The sequence below is a fragment of the Scardinius erythrophthalmus genome, assembly GCF_964197995.2.
Source record: "Scardinius erythrophthalmus genome assembly, chromosome: 25".
Taxonomy (NCBI): Eukaryota; Metazoa; Chordata; class Actinopteri; order Cypriniformes; family Leuciscidae; genus Scardinius; species Scardinius erythrophthalmus.
The window spans coordinates 31,076,530-31,095,391 of NC_138245.1; the positions used below are offsets into that span (position 1 = coordinate 31,076,530).

Below are 18,862 nucleotides of genomic sequence, written 5' to 3' on the forward strand. Positions count from 1 at the left end.
TTATTGACAGGTGTCGTGAAAAATACATGAGCTGGTTGTCGTCTCCTCGAGTGACTCTCTTCCTCCGCTGAAGATCCGTCTCTTTTATTTAGCTCTCAACTTAACTACAACTTAACTCTTAACTACAATGAGTCAAGAGTTGACATAAAGTATAGAGAATCATTTGAGAATCACAGATCATTAGAAATGTTTGAGTTCAGATTGAGAACTCGCACTGCTTTCCTATGGCCAGTGTTTTTTTTTCTTTAGATCACATTCCTTGTTTGCCTCCAGATATACCAGGAGAAATATCCATATTTCCCAGTTTCATCTCATGTAATTGTGGGCTGGAATGTCCTGGTTTGCGTGTTTGTATGGTTGTTCATCTCATAAGAGAAAGGAAACACCCACAGACCCCCTGTCCTTCCTCTATCCTTCCCTTCCGGAGTCCGTCGGCCAGATGTCTGGAAAACCACCCCACTTAGCTTTCCGAACGCGTTAGATCATCGTAATACTCAGAAACACACCGTATCCAGGCACTATCCAGACGTTATGGGCTTTGCTGAAATCAGCACTCTTGAGTTCAGTGTCGAGGAAGAGCAGTTGTGTTGCGTTACAACCGAATCCGTCTGGAATTGTGGGATTGTGCAAGTACATTTTTATAAGATCACAGCGGAGCATCATGTGAAATGTTGCCTTCGTTGACTTGCCAAAGCAGCGATTGTCCCAGCGCCAGCAGAAACAAGCAGTTACATACATTTATCCCTCTGTGAGCGAGAAACAACACATCTGACATGCATTTGTGGGAAATCTGCGTTCATTCTGTTCATGGTCAGTTTCAAATGCTCTTTATCATGCTGAGATATCAGCATATTCATGTAGAAATACTGGTATTGATTAGAAAAGATCATGTGATATAAATCCACTATTGAGGCCTGTTCCTCTCGTATGGATTATCAAGACTAGACTGGATCATGTCAGATGCTCCACTTAATGCTGTTCGACAAGAGTTTGGGATTTGACCATTTTATCCATGAATCCACAGATATTTTAGCCATATCTAGAGATTCACATTTTCTCTAGAAATTATAAAAATCTATTTGGAAATACAAAAATGTAAATCATTCTCATCAATTAAAAAATAAATAAATAAATAAATAATATATATATATATATATATATATATATATATATATATATATATATATATATATATATATATTTTTATTTTTTATTTTTTTTTTACATTTATAAAAAATAAATCCTTGTCAGCATTAAAAAAAGGCTTTTATTTTTAAAATATTTATTATTATATATACAGTATATCATCAGGTAATATAATATTATAAAATATAATATGAAATAATATAATCATTTAATATGCTTTTATCTTTTAAATAGAATATTTTAAAATAATTGTATTATTATTTTTAATTATTTTACATTTATAAAATGTATAAATATTTTTTTCCGTTTATTTTGGCTTCACATTTTTCCGACTTTTATTGTTAAAATATTTATCATTATATATCTTCAAATAATATAATATAATATAATATAATATAATATAATATAATATAATATAATATAATATAATATAATATAATATAATATAATATAATATAATATTATCTTTAAAAATATATATATTTTTGAATCATTTTATCATTGAAACGATTGGGAATGAATGGAAATCCACACACACACACACACACACACACACACACACACACACACACACACACACACACACACACACACACACACACACACACACACACACACAGTTAGGGTTAGGGTGTATTGCCCTTCATTTCCCATCATTTCCCGATATATTCATCCGGTTATCTCCAGATTATTCCACGGAGCGTGTGCGTGTTTGAGAGTAAGCGCTCCTTTATCGTGGGCTGTTTCTCACGGCGCGAGGGATGATTTCAGCTCTGAGACTCAGACACACACTTGTGACAGAGAACAGAAGTGCAGACGGAGGTGAATTAAGCGCGCCGAGGACACGTGGACGTCTTGTGACTTCAAAATGACACAACTGACTGTGTTTCTGCACAAATATCCCTCTCACTGCGGGCCCAGATCCACCAGAACACCCCCGGGCCGCGATCCCACGCTAGACACTCCGAGGAATAATTCAACATTTGTTTCATTTGGAAATACAGGATCATGGGACACATTTGGTCACATTATAGCTTATCTCATGGTTCCTTGAGGATGCTGTCTTGTGGAAAGAGGGATTATTTTTTTAAGTACCATGGCGTACTGTGTAAATAATAGTATATTAATATAGCATTAATTCAGTATGATGATATATATATATATATATATCATATCACTCTACTATGGTAAAGCCTAATACTTTTTAATCAAAGAGCAGAAAATTTTACATTTTTAAAAACATTATATTTTATAAAAACATTTTTATTTTTCAGTAGCACTTTATTTTACAGATCTCTCCTATAATAAGTACATATAATGTACTTATTATAGTAATTACAATATCTGGGTAATAACTATAGTTACTAACCCTGAACCTAACCTTAACCAATGTAGTTACCTTATATTAACCAGCACTTTTAAGTACGTGCACGTATTGCAAAATAAAGTACAACCTATTTTTCTAATAAAAATGTTAATAGAAATTAGGGTTATAAATGTTGCCTGTAAGTACTAAAATTACTAAAACTAAAACTGAAATTAAAATGACAAAAACACATTAAATTATTAAAACATAAACAAAAATTTGCCTGTTGTTCACGTTTTTATTCTGAATGTCAATGAGCAAATTTAGTTGGAATTCTAAAAAAAACAACATAAACCTCTTTCTTCATTAAGCAGAAACAAATGCTTGCTTTGTGCCAGGAACACTGTTGCTGACAGAAAACAAACCAGCGTTTTATTGCTTGATTTATAACATTTCATGCAGCGTTTCATATCAACGCTCCACTCTCATAAAAACACTCCTTAGTTTCCCGTAAATATCCCATGATCCTTTGTCTTTCTCAGTGTGGCTTTTAATTCACCGTTGAGGGCCTTAGTTTGCATAATCCTGCTTTTTATAACGTTTAAGACCCGTAACGAAAAGCAGACAGGAGCGTTTGCCATCATGACAGTCTGTCTGTGTGTCCTGGATCCTGACGTAGCCGTGTGAGTGAGATTCCTGAGTGGGAATTACAGCAGATGTTTGTTTTACAGCGGAGTGCAATTCAATAGGCAAACTTTGAGAAGCAGTTCAAAGTCTGCATTCATGGTAGAGTCTCTCCTCACCTTGCTAACAGATGGACGGCGAGAGGGGGGGGGGACAAGAGGAGGAGGCCAATGGAATTTCAGGCAAACGGAATTTTAGGGAAATGGAATTCTAGACGGGATGCAAGTCAGTCCAACATTCCAAAAAGGCCATTCCGCATTTCTAATGCGACTTTGCTTGTGTTGCATGACTTTTAAATAACAATGCATGGAAATGAGCCGACTTCCTGCTCTTTCTCCTCCCCCATCTCATCCGGAGACTTGGTACGGCCCGTCTTCTCCTCCTCCTCCTCTTTCATTGTAATGAGGTGGTGACATCATGTGCAAACACACAGGCTGGTGAAATTACAACCCTCTTGCCCTCCTCTTCTGCTCCGCTAAAGGAGTCTCACAGAAACCCTTCCATTGACTCCTGCAGATTCAGAGCGGGTCGGTCTCAAACGAGGAGTGTGTGGGCAAGCCATCCTCTGAGTCTGAGTGTGTGTGTGACCGGAGGAGGGGCGTTTTTGTGTGTGTGCTGGAGTTTTTTGAGGGGGAGACGCTTCTTTTGAATGGGAAGACGAACAAGCATGCACGTCTCCTTTAGGACATTAGTCTGGGACGGAAACCTCTTGCTTGGATATCTTTAAAGAGGAGCAGAAATAAGCTTTTCCTCGTCTTTGTCGTTGCTTTTCATTCCGTGGTTTTCTGGGAGGAATCTGGAAATAGTTTCCCTCTCGGTCAGGGATCATGGATTTGGAGTGGGAGTCCGGGGCCCCCGAGGGCTTTTACCAGGAGCCGAGCTTCCCCGCGCAAATGCCCTTCAACTACAACCAGCTCGAGGGGCGTTTCAAGCAGCTGCAAGGTAAGATGCGTCCCGGATGTGGGAATGCATTGTTTACAGGCGTTGCTACGCGGAGCACCGTTATGATGCCGATTCATGAGTTTCCTTCAGCACTGCGTCTGTGATTTTATAGATGCATTGATTATGCATTGAATGCATGGGTTTATAGATGCATTGAAAGCATGGGTTTGTGCTTTACTCTCCCTGTAATCCTCACTGAAAGGGTGTCTGGTGGAATTGGGAGTTGCAGACTGGATTAGTGCAAAGGATTTTAGATGGTCAGTTTTTTTTTGTTGCATGCTTTTCATGCAAACATGCAACTTCTGTGCTTAACCTCCCTTCCCCAAAATCCCCGGGATCCGAGTCAATAAGGGGGCTGAATGGCCCGTCATAGACAACAATGGAAAACCCGGGGAAGGTGGGAGTGGTTGTTTTGTTCTGCTGACTATCACACTGATAGTGGCATGTTTCTTAAAGCTGCGGCTTCATATGCATTTGAATCGCGAGTGCTAATGAGTCCAGCCGTTTAGAATAAGATACACACGAGGCCTTTACTGTTACTCATTGTTCACTCTCAGAAAAAATGGTGCAAAAGCTGTCACTGGGATTGTACCCTTTAAAAAGGTTCTAATATTGACTATTTAGGTACTAATATGTGCACTTTTAGTGCCTAATATGCACTCTTTAGGTACAAATATGCATCTTTTGGAAAGGTACCACCCCAGTGACAGCTTATACCTTTAATATTATGACAAAGCAGTCGCATTGAACCATGCATGACTGTTGTGGACACATTGCATTCACCAGCCTGGTTTTGCAGCTCGAGAATTTGTGTGTTAGTCGCATCTTTTCTAATTGTGTGTAAATCAATACATGTGCACTAGGCATTCGGCACTTCACACACTCAGCGATTTCACACGCTTACGCCATTGCTTTCGTTTGCCTTTACTGTAGTGCAGATGTCTTCTCAGAGCTCTGGTTTTTTGAGTCTCAATGCATGCTCTTACACATCTCTTCTTTTGAACCAAAGCAAGCATTTTAAGAGGCATGCATGCATGAGATTGCACAAGTGTGTTTAGTATAAACGAGTCATTGCTCTGTTATCAGTTAATAAGTAAACGTAGATGAATCACGGCTCGGTTTGAGGTCATGCTGGGAGGTCGGATGAGAAATGGATACTCTAGATGGGCTGAAAACGCTGAAATACGTCTACATTACGCATTTAGCAGATGATTTTATCTAAAGAAATGTGTTTGTGTGCAGATTATCAGTAGCTCAGGTTAACCACTTATTTTAAGTAGTTTAATGATGAAAACTTGACCTTTTACCTGTGTTATACAGTAATAGATTGACTAATCTTCATCTCAGGGTTGTAAATAACTTAATATGGTAGATAAACCGTATTGCTTTCACCACCCAAATACTTAAAAATTCGTCATGCATAATTCACAATTTTAGTTTTTCAACTTGGATGGATTACTTGCCTTTTCTTTCTGAGTGATTTTATTATTTTAATGTCAACTGCATTGTGGATTTAAATGATTAATCTGCAGTGTTATGGGGTTAAAATGCAACTTTAGCTCATGCTTGTGTACTGATAGCACATATTAGATTGCATTTGCTTTCATACTTGACATGTAGCATCTTGTTCCTCAGATGTGATGGTTTGATATTAAGATATTTCCCCGCCAAAGTCAAGAAGTTCTGTGTTATTTATGCACCTTAAAAAAATCAATGCAAACTGCACAAGAGCATTCTTCAAACCCTCCTGACAGAAGAGATTATAGCCAAGATAAATGACAGATTCTTGGATTTCCAGTGCTATTGTGGACCAGCTTCAATAGTCTAAACACATGATCCTGGCAGCTTCTATTTGCACAGATAGTTCCCTGACGGTAAGACTGCGTCCAGCTGATGTTGGGCCGACTCTAACAGACCTCGATAGGACAGTTTTGCTCATGGGGTTCGTGCCGAAGCAGAGCTTTTGTCGTCGTGTGTCTTGCTGCCAAGCGTCTGGTCTCCTCAATGACCTTCTGTTGGGCTGTTGGCAGAGATACGACACTGAAAGCGAGGCCGAGTGAGATGTCTGAATGGTCCGGGTCAGTGTGAGGATGTTTGACTCACTCAATGGCCTGTCATGATGAAGCCAGGCTGATGTAAACTTCTCAGTTGGACTGTAAGCGGTGAAGGGAAACTCAGCTGGGCGTTCAAAGATACGCAAAGCCATGAATCACTGAAGCCTTTCCTGCACTGAACACTCACTCAGAGGTCATTGTGTGACACCCTAAAAAATTAAGGTTTCCAATTAGAATCACGTTTCATTTCACAAAACAATTTTTTTTTTCATTTCATTCGAAAACCTGTTTTGTTATTCTAGTATTATTTATATTCTGTCATATTTTGAATTAGCCTTTGTGCTTTTGTAATTTTTTATATATCGTTTTTTATAAATATTTCTATATAGCTCAACTTCAACTTAATTATTTAATTTCTAAGTTTAAAAAATGTAGGTGATATATATAGTATATATATAGTGTATATATATATATATATATATATATATATATATATATATATATATATATATAGTTTTAATTCAAATATTTATATTTTATTTTATTTCAGCTTAAGTTCAGTTACTAAAATACACTTTTTATATTTTAAGATTTAATACAAGTTTAAGCTTTCAGGTATTATTTATATTGCACTTTATTTCAGCTTAATTTCAGTTACTGAAAACAATGTTTTATATTTTTAATTTAATTTATTTATTTAAATTTATTTATATAATTGTTTTTATTTTATTAAGTGAAAATTGTTTTTGATTTTTTAAAAATTGTATTTATTTATTTAAATTTATTTATATAATTGTTTTGATTTTATTAAGTGAAAATTGTTTTTATTTTTATTTTATTTATATAAATTTATTTATATACATTTTTTATTTTATTAAGTGAAAATTGTTTAGATTTTTTTTTTTCAATTTTATTTCAGCTTTATTTCAGTTACTGAAAACAACACCATTTGCATAATTTTACTTGCTAAATGTTTGGAAATGATTGGATGGGGGGGAAAGTGTCTCTATAAGACCTTAAAAAATTATGATTAAACAATAAGTGGCATTGATAACATCAGCTGGAAAAATAAAGTTATGCAGTGTTTTTTTTTCTTCAGAGAATCATAGCAACTCGAGAACACGATACAGCCAGAAATGGTAAAACAAAAACAAAAAATTAACATTTATGGATGCGAAACTCTGAGATAAGGTTATGAGCACAAATGCAAATGAATAGTAAGCGTTGTGTTGTGGCCTCGGCACATCTGCAGCGATGCACTCGAGCGCATCCTCACTTCTGTGTGTCGTGTGTCTCTGAAACTAAGGGTGGAGTTTAAACCAGTCAACCTGAAACTGGGCAGATTGAGCTCGAGATATTACACCTGTGATCGCTTCACAGACTCCTCATACTTTATCAACAGCTCTGTCCCGAACTCTAGCGCCCTATATATACAGGCAGCAAATGTGAACTAGTAAGTGACTGATTTGGAGTGATTTCTGACCATTAGCTCACATTATCATGGACTGTAAATCTGAGTGTGTTCCCTCGTGAGAGAATGTTCCTGGTGAAGCGGGTCATTCATCGCTGTCTCTCCGCAACACTGGAGGAACTGTGAGTCCCACAACTGGAATGTCATCACTTAAAATATGGCATGATAATCATGCATCTGCTTCCCTCCTGCTCGGTTTGTTTAAACGTGACACATGTGACAAATGACGAGCTGTATATTTAAAAAAAAATATATTCTTGCTTTCTTATAATGCTGAAAATATATATATAAAAAAAACTACTATATATATATATTTTTTTAATACAGTTATAAAATAACTGATAAAATATAATAATAACAGTACTTTGAAATATTTCTATGTATATTTTATTATTTATATATATATATATATATAAATTCTATTATATATATATATTATATATATATCTATTCTATTCTTTTTTATATTCTTATTTTCTTATAATGATGGAAATATATTCATATACATAAAAATCTACTATATATATATTTTTTTTACTTTTTAATACAGTTATAAAAGAACTTATTTTATATTTATTTCTGTTATTTATGTATATTTTATTTTATATATATATATATATATATATATATATATATATATATATAAAATATATATAGAAATATTTCAGAATACTAATATATATATATATATATATATATTACAGAAATTTGATTTAAGAAAATGCACATCTATTTCCAGCCCTAAATATTTTTTTACCCGGCATAAGATTAATCCTCATTAAAGTTACAAAACTTAGGCCTATTCTGTGAAGAGCAATGAGTGTTTGTTCTTTGTCTTTTGTTGTAAAAAAAAAACAAAGACAGCAGCAGGTTTATTATGTTTATTATGTTTATTAGGTTTATTAGGTTTATTTTGTTTATTAGGCTGCTGTCCCTTTAAGAGCTAATGCACGGATCCAATATACTGATACACACGCATTTTATTTCTCAGCTGTTTACTTCCAGTTAAGACATACACTTCTGTTTACAAGCATACTTGCCAAGATGGGCATTCTGACATAATTACATAAAGAAGACATGAAAGAGAGGTCAAACATAAACATAAATCCACTCAACATTCTATTTTGCCCAAAAATACCGTACAATGTTGTCTTTATGAGACGCCTGTTTCACGCTGCATGTGTTTCTCATCACCGCGCGCATTAACCGCCTCTGAAATATTTCAAACTTCACATCTTTATTATTTTTGCCCTTGTTTCAAATGCTCAGACTGTGTGTTGTGGTTTCAGCCAGAAGTGTTGAAACTCGAGGTTTATTTTCGAGCTGAGAGCTGAACGTGATACGGTGACCTCAGAGATCTGTCCGCTCCGCAGGAAGTCTTCGGAATTCCATTCTGCTGACGTTTACGCCACGGGAAGCAGATAAATCAGGGAAAAAGAGGAAAACACCCATCGACTACCTTTCTCGGTCCTTCCATGTTTGATTTTAATGATTCATCATCTCGGTAGAAAATGTTTCATATGAAAAGCTGATCTCACTTATCCCTGACCCCAGATTTGACCCTCTCGTGTTTCCGTATCGGGGTGTTGTGCAACATCTCGTTTCCAGGAGGTTTGATGGGAAGAATGCTGTGGTCTGGTCTTTTTCATTTCACTGGAATTCACGTTCAGACTGATTCAAAATAATATATTATGATTGCTTTTTTGTTCTTTCAGGGTTGGACAAAGCCATGTATTGGCAGACCGTTATGAATATAAATCCTGAAATGTAATTACAAAAGCTTGATGGACTACCGTTCAAAAGTTGAAAAATAACATTTTTATTTAGCAGTGTAACACAAATAAATGTTTTTTTTTTTTTTTTATAAATGTATTGCCATTTCCACCAAAATATGAACCGTTTTCAACACTGATAATAATCATAAATGTTTCTTGAGCATCAAATCATCATATTAGAGTGATTTCTGAAGGATCATGTGACCAGTGATCAGCAGAATAAATTACACTTTACTTAATATTCACATGCAAAACCGCTATTTTAAATTGAAATAATATTTTACTATTTTTGATCAAATAAATGCAACTTTCGTGTCTCATTCATGTCTAAATCCCTTAAATTTGTGCATTTTATTTGCGTTTTTTGCTCCTGATAGTTTGATCATATTGTTTCCCCTGAAAGTAAAGACAATACTATCTGTGTGTTGCAGGATATAGGGTGTGCTTTGTTTTGAGGTCAGCAAACAAAGATTTTGAGGATGCAGGAAACGCCAATAAATCAACAGTCCCTGAACTCTCACAGCCCTCATCAGATAGCAGAGAACATCTCACTGACTCGCTCTGTGTTCACTATCAGTGGAAGTGGAGGTTATATTTATAGAATGCATGTTAATACATTAGAGAATTCAGTTTTCTAATGTTCTCCTTATTGAAATATACTAGTATGAACCATTTATGCATGAGTTTAGCATTTACCGTCACTGTGACTAATTCGACCTCCTGACCTGATCATCGAGCCAGACTCCAGTATTGATTTATCTTAGATGCTCAAAGGCAAATGTTGCCTGACATTTAGTTGACTTTGCCATTGCACTCAAAATATATTAAATCCCATTTTCTGGATATTTTTTTCCACATAAGAATACTTGCATGAAACCTCCTTCGAAGTTTTAACAGCAAACCCAACAGTTAATTTTTATTTCATTTTATATTTTTATTTCATTTCTTTAATTGAAAATTAAATGAATTCATTAATATATTTTTATTTTTTATACTTAATTTAACTTTGTTTTATTTTTATTTAATTTGCAGCAGTATTATATAGCCATTTATATTCAAGCCATCAGTTAATTTGTTATTTTATTTAATTTGTATATTTTTTATTATTTTTTATATTTCAGTTGTTTTTCGTAGACAGCACGCTTTGACACTTGAATATCCTGAGATGCTTAAATCTTAATAAGTAAAGTGTCATCACAGTATTGAGCAGCTGGGGGGAGAAAATGTGCTTTATCATGAAAATAATGTACAAATGCGCAAAAAATTCCTCAAGAATACTTGTATACAATTTCCTTTTGGCATGATATAGCCAATCATCTTCAAGCTAGAAGGAATCTAAGAGCTCATAACCACTGGAGATGTGAGATAAGCCGTGTTTGAAGACTTTACAACACGTTCATTGATATTAAAGCAGATTTCGGTGGGGTTGTAGCGCGTTTACCCAGTGTTGAGTCCAGATGCTGCCGCATTCCTGCAGCGTTCCCTGCGGTTTGTGCCGGGCCGAGGGGAGGAACACTGACGCCATTGTTTGCCCTTCCCACAATCCTCTGGGAGGATCCGCAGGCCCGGCTAATATGTAGCGTTTGGTGGCATTGGCTGCGATGTTATTGGTTCACAAAGCAGCCTCAGTTCAGCATCACGCCGAACCGAGGAGGAGCTCGTCGAGTCAGGAGCAGGTCGCAACCAGGTCGCCAGAAAACACTGATCGTTTCATTTCACTGATCGTTTCTCCTAGACACTTTGCTCAAATCTTCAATGTTCAAGCAGAAGAATCGCCATTGAGAATTAGCTCAAAAGTAATTTCTTATTTTATTTTATTTTATTTTATTTTATTTTATTTTATTTTATTTTGTTTTATTTTATTTTATTTTGTTTTATTATTTTATTTTATTTTATTTTATTTTATTTTATTTTATTTTATTTTGTTTTATTTTATTTTATTTTATTTTATTTTATTTTACTAGACAGCATTGAGTAAACAGAGAACAGACATAAAAATGTAATTTTTACAAAAAAGTAATTAATTTAATTTATTTGCAATTAAAATACATTTTCATTATACAAATTTAATTTAATTTATTTGCAATTAAAATACATTTTCATTATACAAATTTAATTTCATTTATTTGCAATTAAAATACATTTTCATTATACAAATTTAATTTCATTTATTTGCAATTAAAGTATAGCTCTTTTATAAATAGAGAATAGAGAAGAGACATAAAAAGTTTGCATTTAAAAAAAGTAATTAATCTTAATTTAATTAAAATGCATTATTTTATTTAAATTTAAATTTTATTTTATTTTATTAAATTTTATTTTATTTTATTAAATTTTATTTTATTTTATTAAATTTTATTTTATTTTATTTTATTTATTTTATTTTCCTAGACAGCATTGAGTAAAGAGAGAACAGACATAAAAATGTAATTTTTACAAAAGAGTAATTAATTTGAATTTATTGAATTAAAATAGATTTTCATTATACAAATTTAATTTAATTTATTTGCAATTAAAAGTATAGCTCTTTTATAAATAGAGAAGAGAGAAGAGACAAAAAGTTTGCATTTAAAAAAAGTAATTAATCTTAATTGAATTAAAATGCATTATTTTATTATATTTTATTTTATTATTTTCCATAAAAAGTATAGTTTCTCCTAGACAGCACTGACAGTAAATAGAGAAGACACTTTGCTAAAGACCTTAAAACGCTCCTATAGTCGGATCAGATGTTAAGCAGAGGAAGGAACAGAGAGTTATCTGTTTTTCCTGCTGACTCTGTTGAAATATGTAGTTTTTTCCTCATCCAGGAAAAACATGCATTCTGAAATGTGGTTTGGATTGAGTTTATAAAAGTGAGTTTGCATGAACCCAGAGGAGAAGTGTGTTGCTCAGAGTTTAACAGCTCAGGAGATTTCTGGAATCTCTCACTTATATTCCATTAAATGTCTTTGTTTCTCAGAGTTGAGATCTGGTACTTCAGACACACTGTTGTCCTTTTTCTGTGAAACTTCAACAAACTGCTTGCCATTTAATATCACTGCTTTCAACGAGATAAAATTGAGATATTACGCCGGCCTCATTCCAGATGTGTTTGTGATCATGCGTTTGCATTGAGGTGCATTTTAACATGTGGTCCATGTTGGAGAAGAGAAAGAATCCGCCAGACGTTTCTCTGTGTGTTTATGTATAGGAGTGTGTGTGTGTGAAGCTTGACATGAGAGATGAAGTCACTATGTTCTGCTTCCATCTAGAATTTGCTTTCATAGCCGTTCCGTCGCCTTTGGAGAGAATCAATCATCAGTTTTGCACATGCTGTTCAAGTATGATTCTCATTGTTTGAAGTAGAAGTCTATATAGCAGACGTACATATACACTCTCTTTACATATACACTCTCTGCATGAGCTTCAGAACACTTCACAAGAGTGTTATGAGTAGAAATGACACAATACAGGATGATGATTCTCACGAAAATATCAAGAACTATATATACATATATGAAGACTTCATAAGCAAAAGCCTCTAAGTGCCATCTGACATTTCCTTCTAGAATGATCATTTTTATCAAGCTCGTATATTTAAGTTCAGTAATTTCACTTTAATGACAATCACTAGGTAATTTTCATTGCCATTAAAGTGAAATTACTGAACATAAATATACGAGCTTGATAAAAATGATCATTCTAGAAGGAAATGTCAGATGGCACTTAGAGGCTTTTGCTTATGAAGTCTTCATATATATATTTATTTATATATATTTATATATAATTATTTGGCAGTATTGTATGTAAACAATCATTGCCAATCAAGTTACTTTAAATTGAAATACAGTATATAAAACAAGTGATATTTTGCATGAAGAAAATAAGGTATATTTTAGGACCTAAGATATTTAGCATTGTTTTCATTATTTTTACTATTATCATCGTAACAATTAAGCCCATTTACCCCAGTAAAAAGTTTCCATATTGAAAACTGACATTGAGAATTAATCAAAAACTAAATCTTAGAAGTAAAATGAGCAGCATGAAGTGAAAATGTGCTTAGTTATAATCAAAATAATGTCACAATGCAGAAATTCTTAATGGTCCTAAAAAATGCATTAATTTATTATTTATTTAAAAATATTTTATTTTATTTTATTTACCCAGTCATCAATTATTATTATTATTTATTTACCCAGAGAATAAATATTTCTATTATTATTATTATTTTATTTTTTTTTTTTAAATAAAATGCATTATTTAATTTTATTTAAAAAACTTTTTTAAATTAATGTATTTAAAAATATTTTATTTAATTTTATTTACCCGTTCGTCAATTATTATTATTATTATTATTTATTTAACCAGACAATAAATATTTCTTTTTTTTTACATGTAAAAAAAATCCATTAATTTTATTTAAAATAAAATTTATTATTTAATTTTATTTAAAAAACTTTTTATTTATTTATTTAAATCTTTTTTATTTTATTTACCCTGAAACCAAATATTTTATTTTATTTTATTTACCCAGTCATCAATTATTATTATTTATTTACCCAGACAATATATATATATATATATATATATATTGTATTTTTGTCCATTAATTTTTTTTTTTTTAAATTCATTATTTAATTGTATAAATATAAATATATAATTTATTTATTTATTTTTGGATATTGCTTTCGTCACACACAGCTGTAGATGTGTGTGTCCTCTGTCCTGATGTTCCTCTTCCTCTGTTTGTTGGTTCTGTTGTGTTTGGGGTCAGACTGTCACGGACGACCTCTCCCTTCATTCTCTCCCTCCCTGTTCTCGTCTTCCTCTCATCGATCCCGGTCTCAGACGGACCCTCGCTGTGGGGGTGTGGTCGGTCTGTCGTCTTTAACACACAGGGGTCAACCAGGAAAAAGGAGGCGGGAAAACAATCGAATCAGACGCTTACGTCTGTGCGCGGACGAGGAATGCAATAACAGGAAAATTGGGAGGATTATAAATAAGTTTGTGCATTTGAACCGCTCACCCGTGGGCGGACCAGCATAAATAAACACCCTTTGTCTGCTTTACATTGTTCGCTGCGTTTGATTGGTGGAGGAGTCGTCTGCTGGAACATGAATTATGGGATAATGGCTAGAAAGTGGCTGAACATTTGGCAGGGCGAACATCAGGGTTTCGGGTTGCGACATGGTTGAACGTGTGGGTTCACACAGACTATTTTAAAATCATTTGATTCCTCGTCCAAAAACAGTCATTAGTATTCGGGAATGTGTTTTGGGGGTGGCCTGGTGCAAAGTTTGTGGACCATTACAACGGCCTCATTTCTTCCTAGAAAAACTAGTTCATTCCTGTCTAAATATAGCACACATAAAACACAGTTTCAGTTTGTAGCAGATAAATAATATGGCAAATAATAATTCATAGGATGATTTTTTTTATCATTACATTACTTGTTAACCATAAATAGCACACTGCTAATTAAGTATATTACATACAATTATGGAATATTGTTTATGGGAATCATGGGAAATTTGTTATTTACTTATTTAACAATATGTTTTATTTAAAGTATTGTTTAAATAATATTTTGTATTAAAAGTGTATTAAGATTGAGATAATTGTATTATTATTATTATTATTATTATTATTTATTATTTTATAATATATTTCATTTCATTAATATTTTTATATTAAATGATTTTGTATTCAAATTATTTAAAATACAATTAAGACTTACTTATTTAAATTATTGTATACAAAATGTATAATTGTATTACAATTAATTTAAATATATTTGAGAATTTTTTTATTATTGTTATTATTATTATTATTATTTTATATATTTTTTTATTTTATTTTTTCAAAATATATTTTATTTAAATAATATTTTTAAATTAAAAAAAATATATTAATTAATTATTTTGTATTTACTTACTTTTTTAACTTAATTATTTTGTTTAAATAATATTTTGTTTAAAAAAATTGTATTACAATAAAGAACCAATAATATATTTAGATAATTGTATGATTATCTGATCTATTTTAAAATTATTTAAATAATATTTTATATTAGTCATTTTGTATTAAAATTAATTACAATAAAATTAAGATGATTTATTTGTTTATTTTAATTTAATTAACGTTTGATCATTGTCTATTTTATAATACTGGTATAGCAGTTTTATTAAATTATCCGCTCCAGTCCGTCACTCCAAGTCCACTCCAGTCTTTTAGAGTGATTCTCCCACAATCAAGAAGATGCTTAATAACATAACTACAAATATAGTTATTGAGAAAGTGTGTGTGTTGTCGTCCTGCAGATGAGCGAGAGGCCGTGCAGAAGAAGACCTTCACCAAATGGGTGAACTCACACCTGGCGCGCGTGTCCTGCCGGATCACGGACCTGTACATGGATCTCCGGGATGGACGGATGCTCATCAAACTGCTGGAGGTTTTGTCCGGAGAGAGACTGGTGAGTTTGAGCCGGGCTGTGTTTCCTAATTTGCATATTTATGAAGCAATGGGTTCGAGTTACGTTCAAACTGTTTTAAGGCATAAAGAAATTATTTTTAAATATGTCATTATTAAAGATGAGTTTTTACTTTGACATTAGTTAAATACATTAGTAAAAATGCCACCAAATTAATGCGCAGAATAAAGGGGCGGGGCCTGGTTGAGTTAGTGAGTAGTGTGTTAAACTGGCGGTTATGGAAAGGGGCGTGTGCAAACACACTCGAAGCGCTCGACCAATCACAACACACTGCTCCAGCCGACCAATCAGAGCACAGTGTGCTTTTCAGGAGGAGGGGCTTCATAGAGACAGGAAGTAATCACCGTACAACGCCGTAACTCGAGTGATGATGTCATCAGTGGGGGCGGGGCCATGTAAATGAGCATGAATTAGAACACTCTGGTGTGACTGTGGGCGGTTTGAAGACGTGTTATTATTGGGTCGCGCTCTTCCTCTGTTTAATGTGCCGAGTCGGATCCCTCGGTTCTGATAACTGTGTTTCAGAGTCGATGAGCCCAGTGGTTTTGCTTTCACTCAGACGATTAAACATCTGCGTCATCTAATTGCCTGAAACTGCTCTTTCCTGCTCAGGGACTCAGACTCTCGAAAACAAGCCGGTTAAAATCAAAAGCTTTAGGAGAATTGCAGACAAACTCAAAAGTATATCGAGTTCTTGTTCTGAGAATTGACCTGGACGTGGGACTGTGAATCACAAGTTGTGTGTTCCCATGACGTGGTTCAGAGCGTCAGACGTCTCCTCGTTAGTTAAACTGTAACGTGTGTGTCAACAGGTCACGACCTCTGTGTGTGAAGCACCGCTGAGGGCCGTCGGGTAAACGTCTTCACAGGGGTCAGGCTGATAAGAGCTTGAGGACACGAAACATTTCACTGACGAGCTTATATTTCTGTCCTGGAGGTTGTGCATTATATTGAGTGTGTGTGTGTGTGTGTGTGTGTGTGTGTGTGTGTGTGTGTGTGTATGTATGAGTGTGTGTGTGTGTGTGTGTGTGTGTGTCTGTGTGTGTGTGTGTGTGTGTGTGTGTGTGTGTGTGTGTGTGTGTGTGTGTGTGTGTGTGTATGTATGAGTGTGTGTGTGTGTGTGTGTGTCTGTGTGTGTGTGTGTGTGTGTGTGTGTGTGTGTGTGTGTGTGTACAGTATATGAGAGTGTGTGTGAGTGTACAGTATATGAGAGTGTGTGTGTATATGAGAGTGTGTTTGAGTGTACAGTATATGAGAGTGTGTGTGAGTGTACAGTATATGAGTGTGTGTGTGTGTGTGTGTGTGTGTCTGTGTGTGTGTGTGTGTGTGTGTGTGTGTGTGTGTCTGTGTGTGTGTGTGTGTGTGTGTGTGTGTGTGTGTGTGTGTGTGTGTGTGTATATGAGAGTGTGTTTGAGTGAGTTTGTCTGTGAGTGTGTGTGTGTGTGTGTGTGTGAGTGTATATGAGTGTGTGTGTGTGTGTGTGTGTGTGTGTGTGTGTGTGTGTGTGTGTATGAGTGTGTGTGTGTGTGTGTCTGTGAGTGTTTGTGCGTGTGTAACCCCAATGTTTGTTCACACTCTTTCACTATCTCTCAAGGTTCTTGATAAAACTCCTCATCGTGTGTGTGTGTGTGTGTGTGTGTGTGTGTGTGTGTGTGTGTGTGTGTGTGTGTGTGTGTGTGTGTGTGTGTGTGTGTGAAGGAAACACCTTCTCTGTTGCTCAAGGCCTCGGGTCACATCCTGAACTCAGACGTCTTGAGATCTGCGGCCTCTTCCTCTGCTCCTGAAGGCCTGTGGTCAGGCAGTGAAACTCATCGCTGGCGCTGGCGAACGCTCAAAGCTTGAGTTTCAGACCCGCTCAAGATTAGTTTACACAAGCGTATCGGGAAGAAAGCTCTACCCAGAATGCACCTCACTCTGTATTTCTGAGCCCTCGACACCAGCACTGACTGTATGTGTGCTTTGTTTCACTTCAGCTGTAACCATAGCAACGGTTTAATGAAAAACATGGTCATAAATTTCCCCGGAGTGTGTCAGTTCTTCCCGTTATCTGTTTAATCAAACTCTTGCGGATCATCTCAGTGCGTCCGTGTGTTTCAGCGCCGGCTTCTGTCGAGACTCGCCTGCACTCACAGCCACTTCATCCAAACTAAACAACAATTCACTGAATGAATGAAAGAGTCACACACTGTAAAGCATGTTAGCGGGATTCTTATAGACCTTATGACCCCGTTTACACTGTCAGTGAAATTTGACCCAATTCCGATTTTTTGCTCATACGTGACACAGATCGGATGTGTTTATGACAGTGTAAACAATATTGATTTCTCAATTTTAATCGATTCTCATTCTTACAAAACAATATCGGTTCTTAAATCCCAAGAATCGATTAGTCATGATGAATGATTGGAACATTGTTGCGCGCATCCCATCCAATAAATCTTTGTGCTTTGTTATTGATATGAAACAAAGTCTCAGATTTCAAATTACGTCCATTTTCTTACGAAATTCAAAAACATAAATACCGTTTTGGCGCTGTGGCGTGAGATCGCTCTTGCTCAGCTCTAGAGAAGCACATGATCTTCTCTTCCGCCTTAATAACACCAGTTACAGCGCGAGATAAACATGAATGAGCTTCTGAAAGTGTGTTAAAAGATAGAGTACAACTTATCGAAGTCCGTATCATGTGACATGGAATCAGTGTTTCAACCGTGGAAAGACGTCAGTAAACAATGTCATGTGACGTCACATTTACCTCAGAAAAACCACATCCAGTGACCATAAACTCGTTAATCAGCGAGAAAGATTAACTCTAGAGAGGAGCATTTTGATAAATATATGCACCATATTACATATTCATTATCATTTTTAATGTTCTTCAATATTTAATGCATGTTTGAATAAATCTGGCAGGTTTTTATGACAGCCACCATTTAAATGTTTATATAATTTCATATTATATCATAATTTCAACTTTATTATAATAAAAATAAATAAAAGTGTAATTTAAGT

At 34.6% G+C, this 18,862-nt stretch overlaps 1 protein-coding gene across 2 annotated transcripts in view; it reads left to right on the forward strand.

Moving 5' to 3' along the window:
• The window catches only part of sptbn1 (spectrin, beta, non-erythrocytic 1), a 115,268-nt gene that overhangs the window by 40,324 nt on the left and 56,082 nt on the right, over positions 1–18,862 (forward strand). Inside the window, exons 1-2 of one of the 2 annotated variants that reach the window (XM_081358345.1) lie at positions 3,561–4,078; positions 15,684–15,835. In XM_081358345.1, coding sequence (XP_081214471.1) covers positions 3,964–4,078; positions 15,684–15,835 — 267 coding nt within the window. In that variant the 5' untranslated portion in view covers positions 3,561–3,963. Of the gene's footprint in view, positions 1–3,560; positions 4,079–15,683; positions 15,836–18,862 lie in introns of those variants that run through there. The other variant, XM_081358344.1, reaches the window with a different exon arrangement.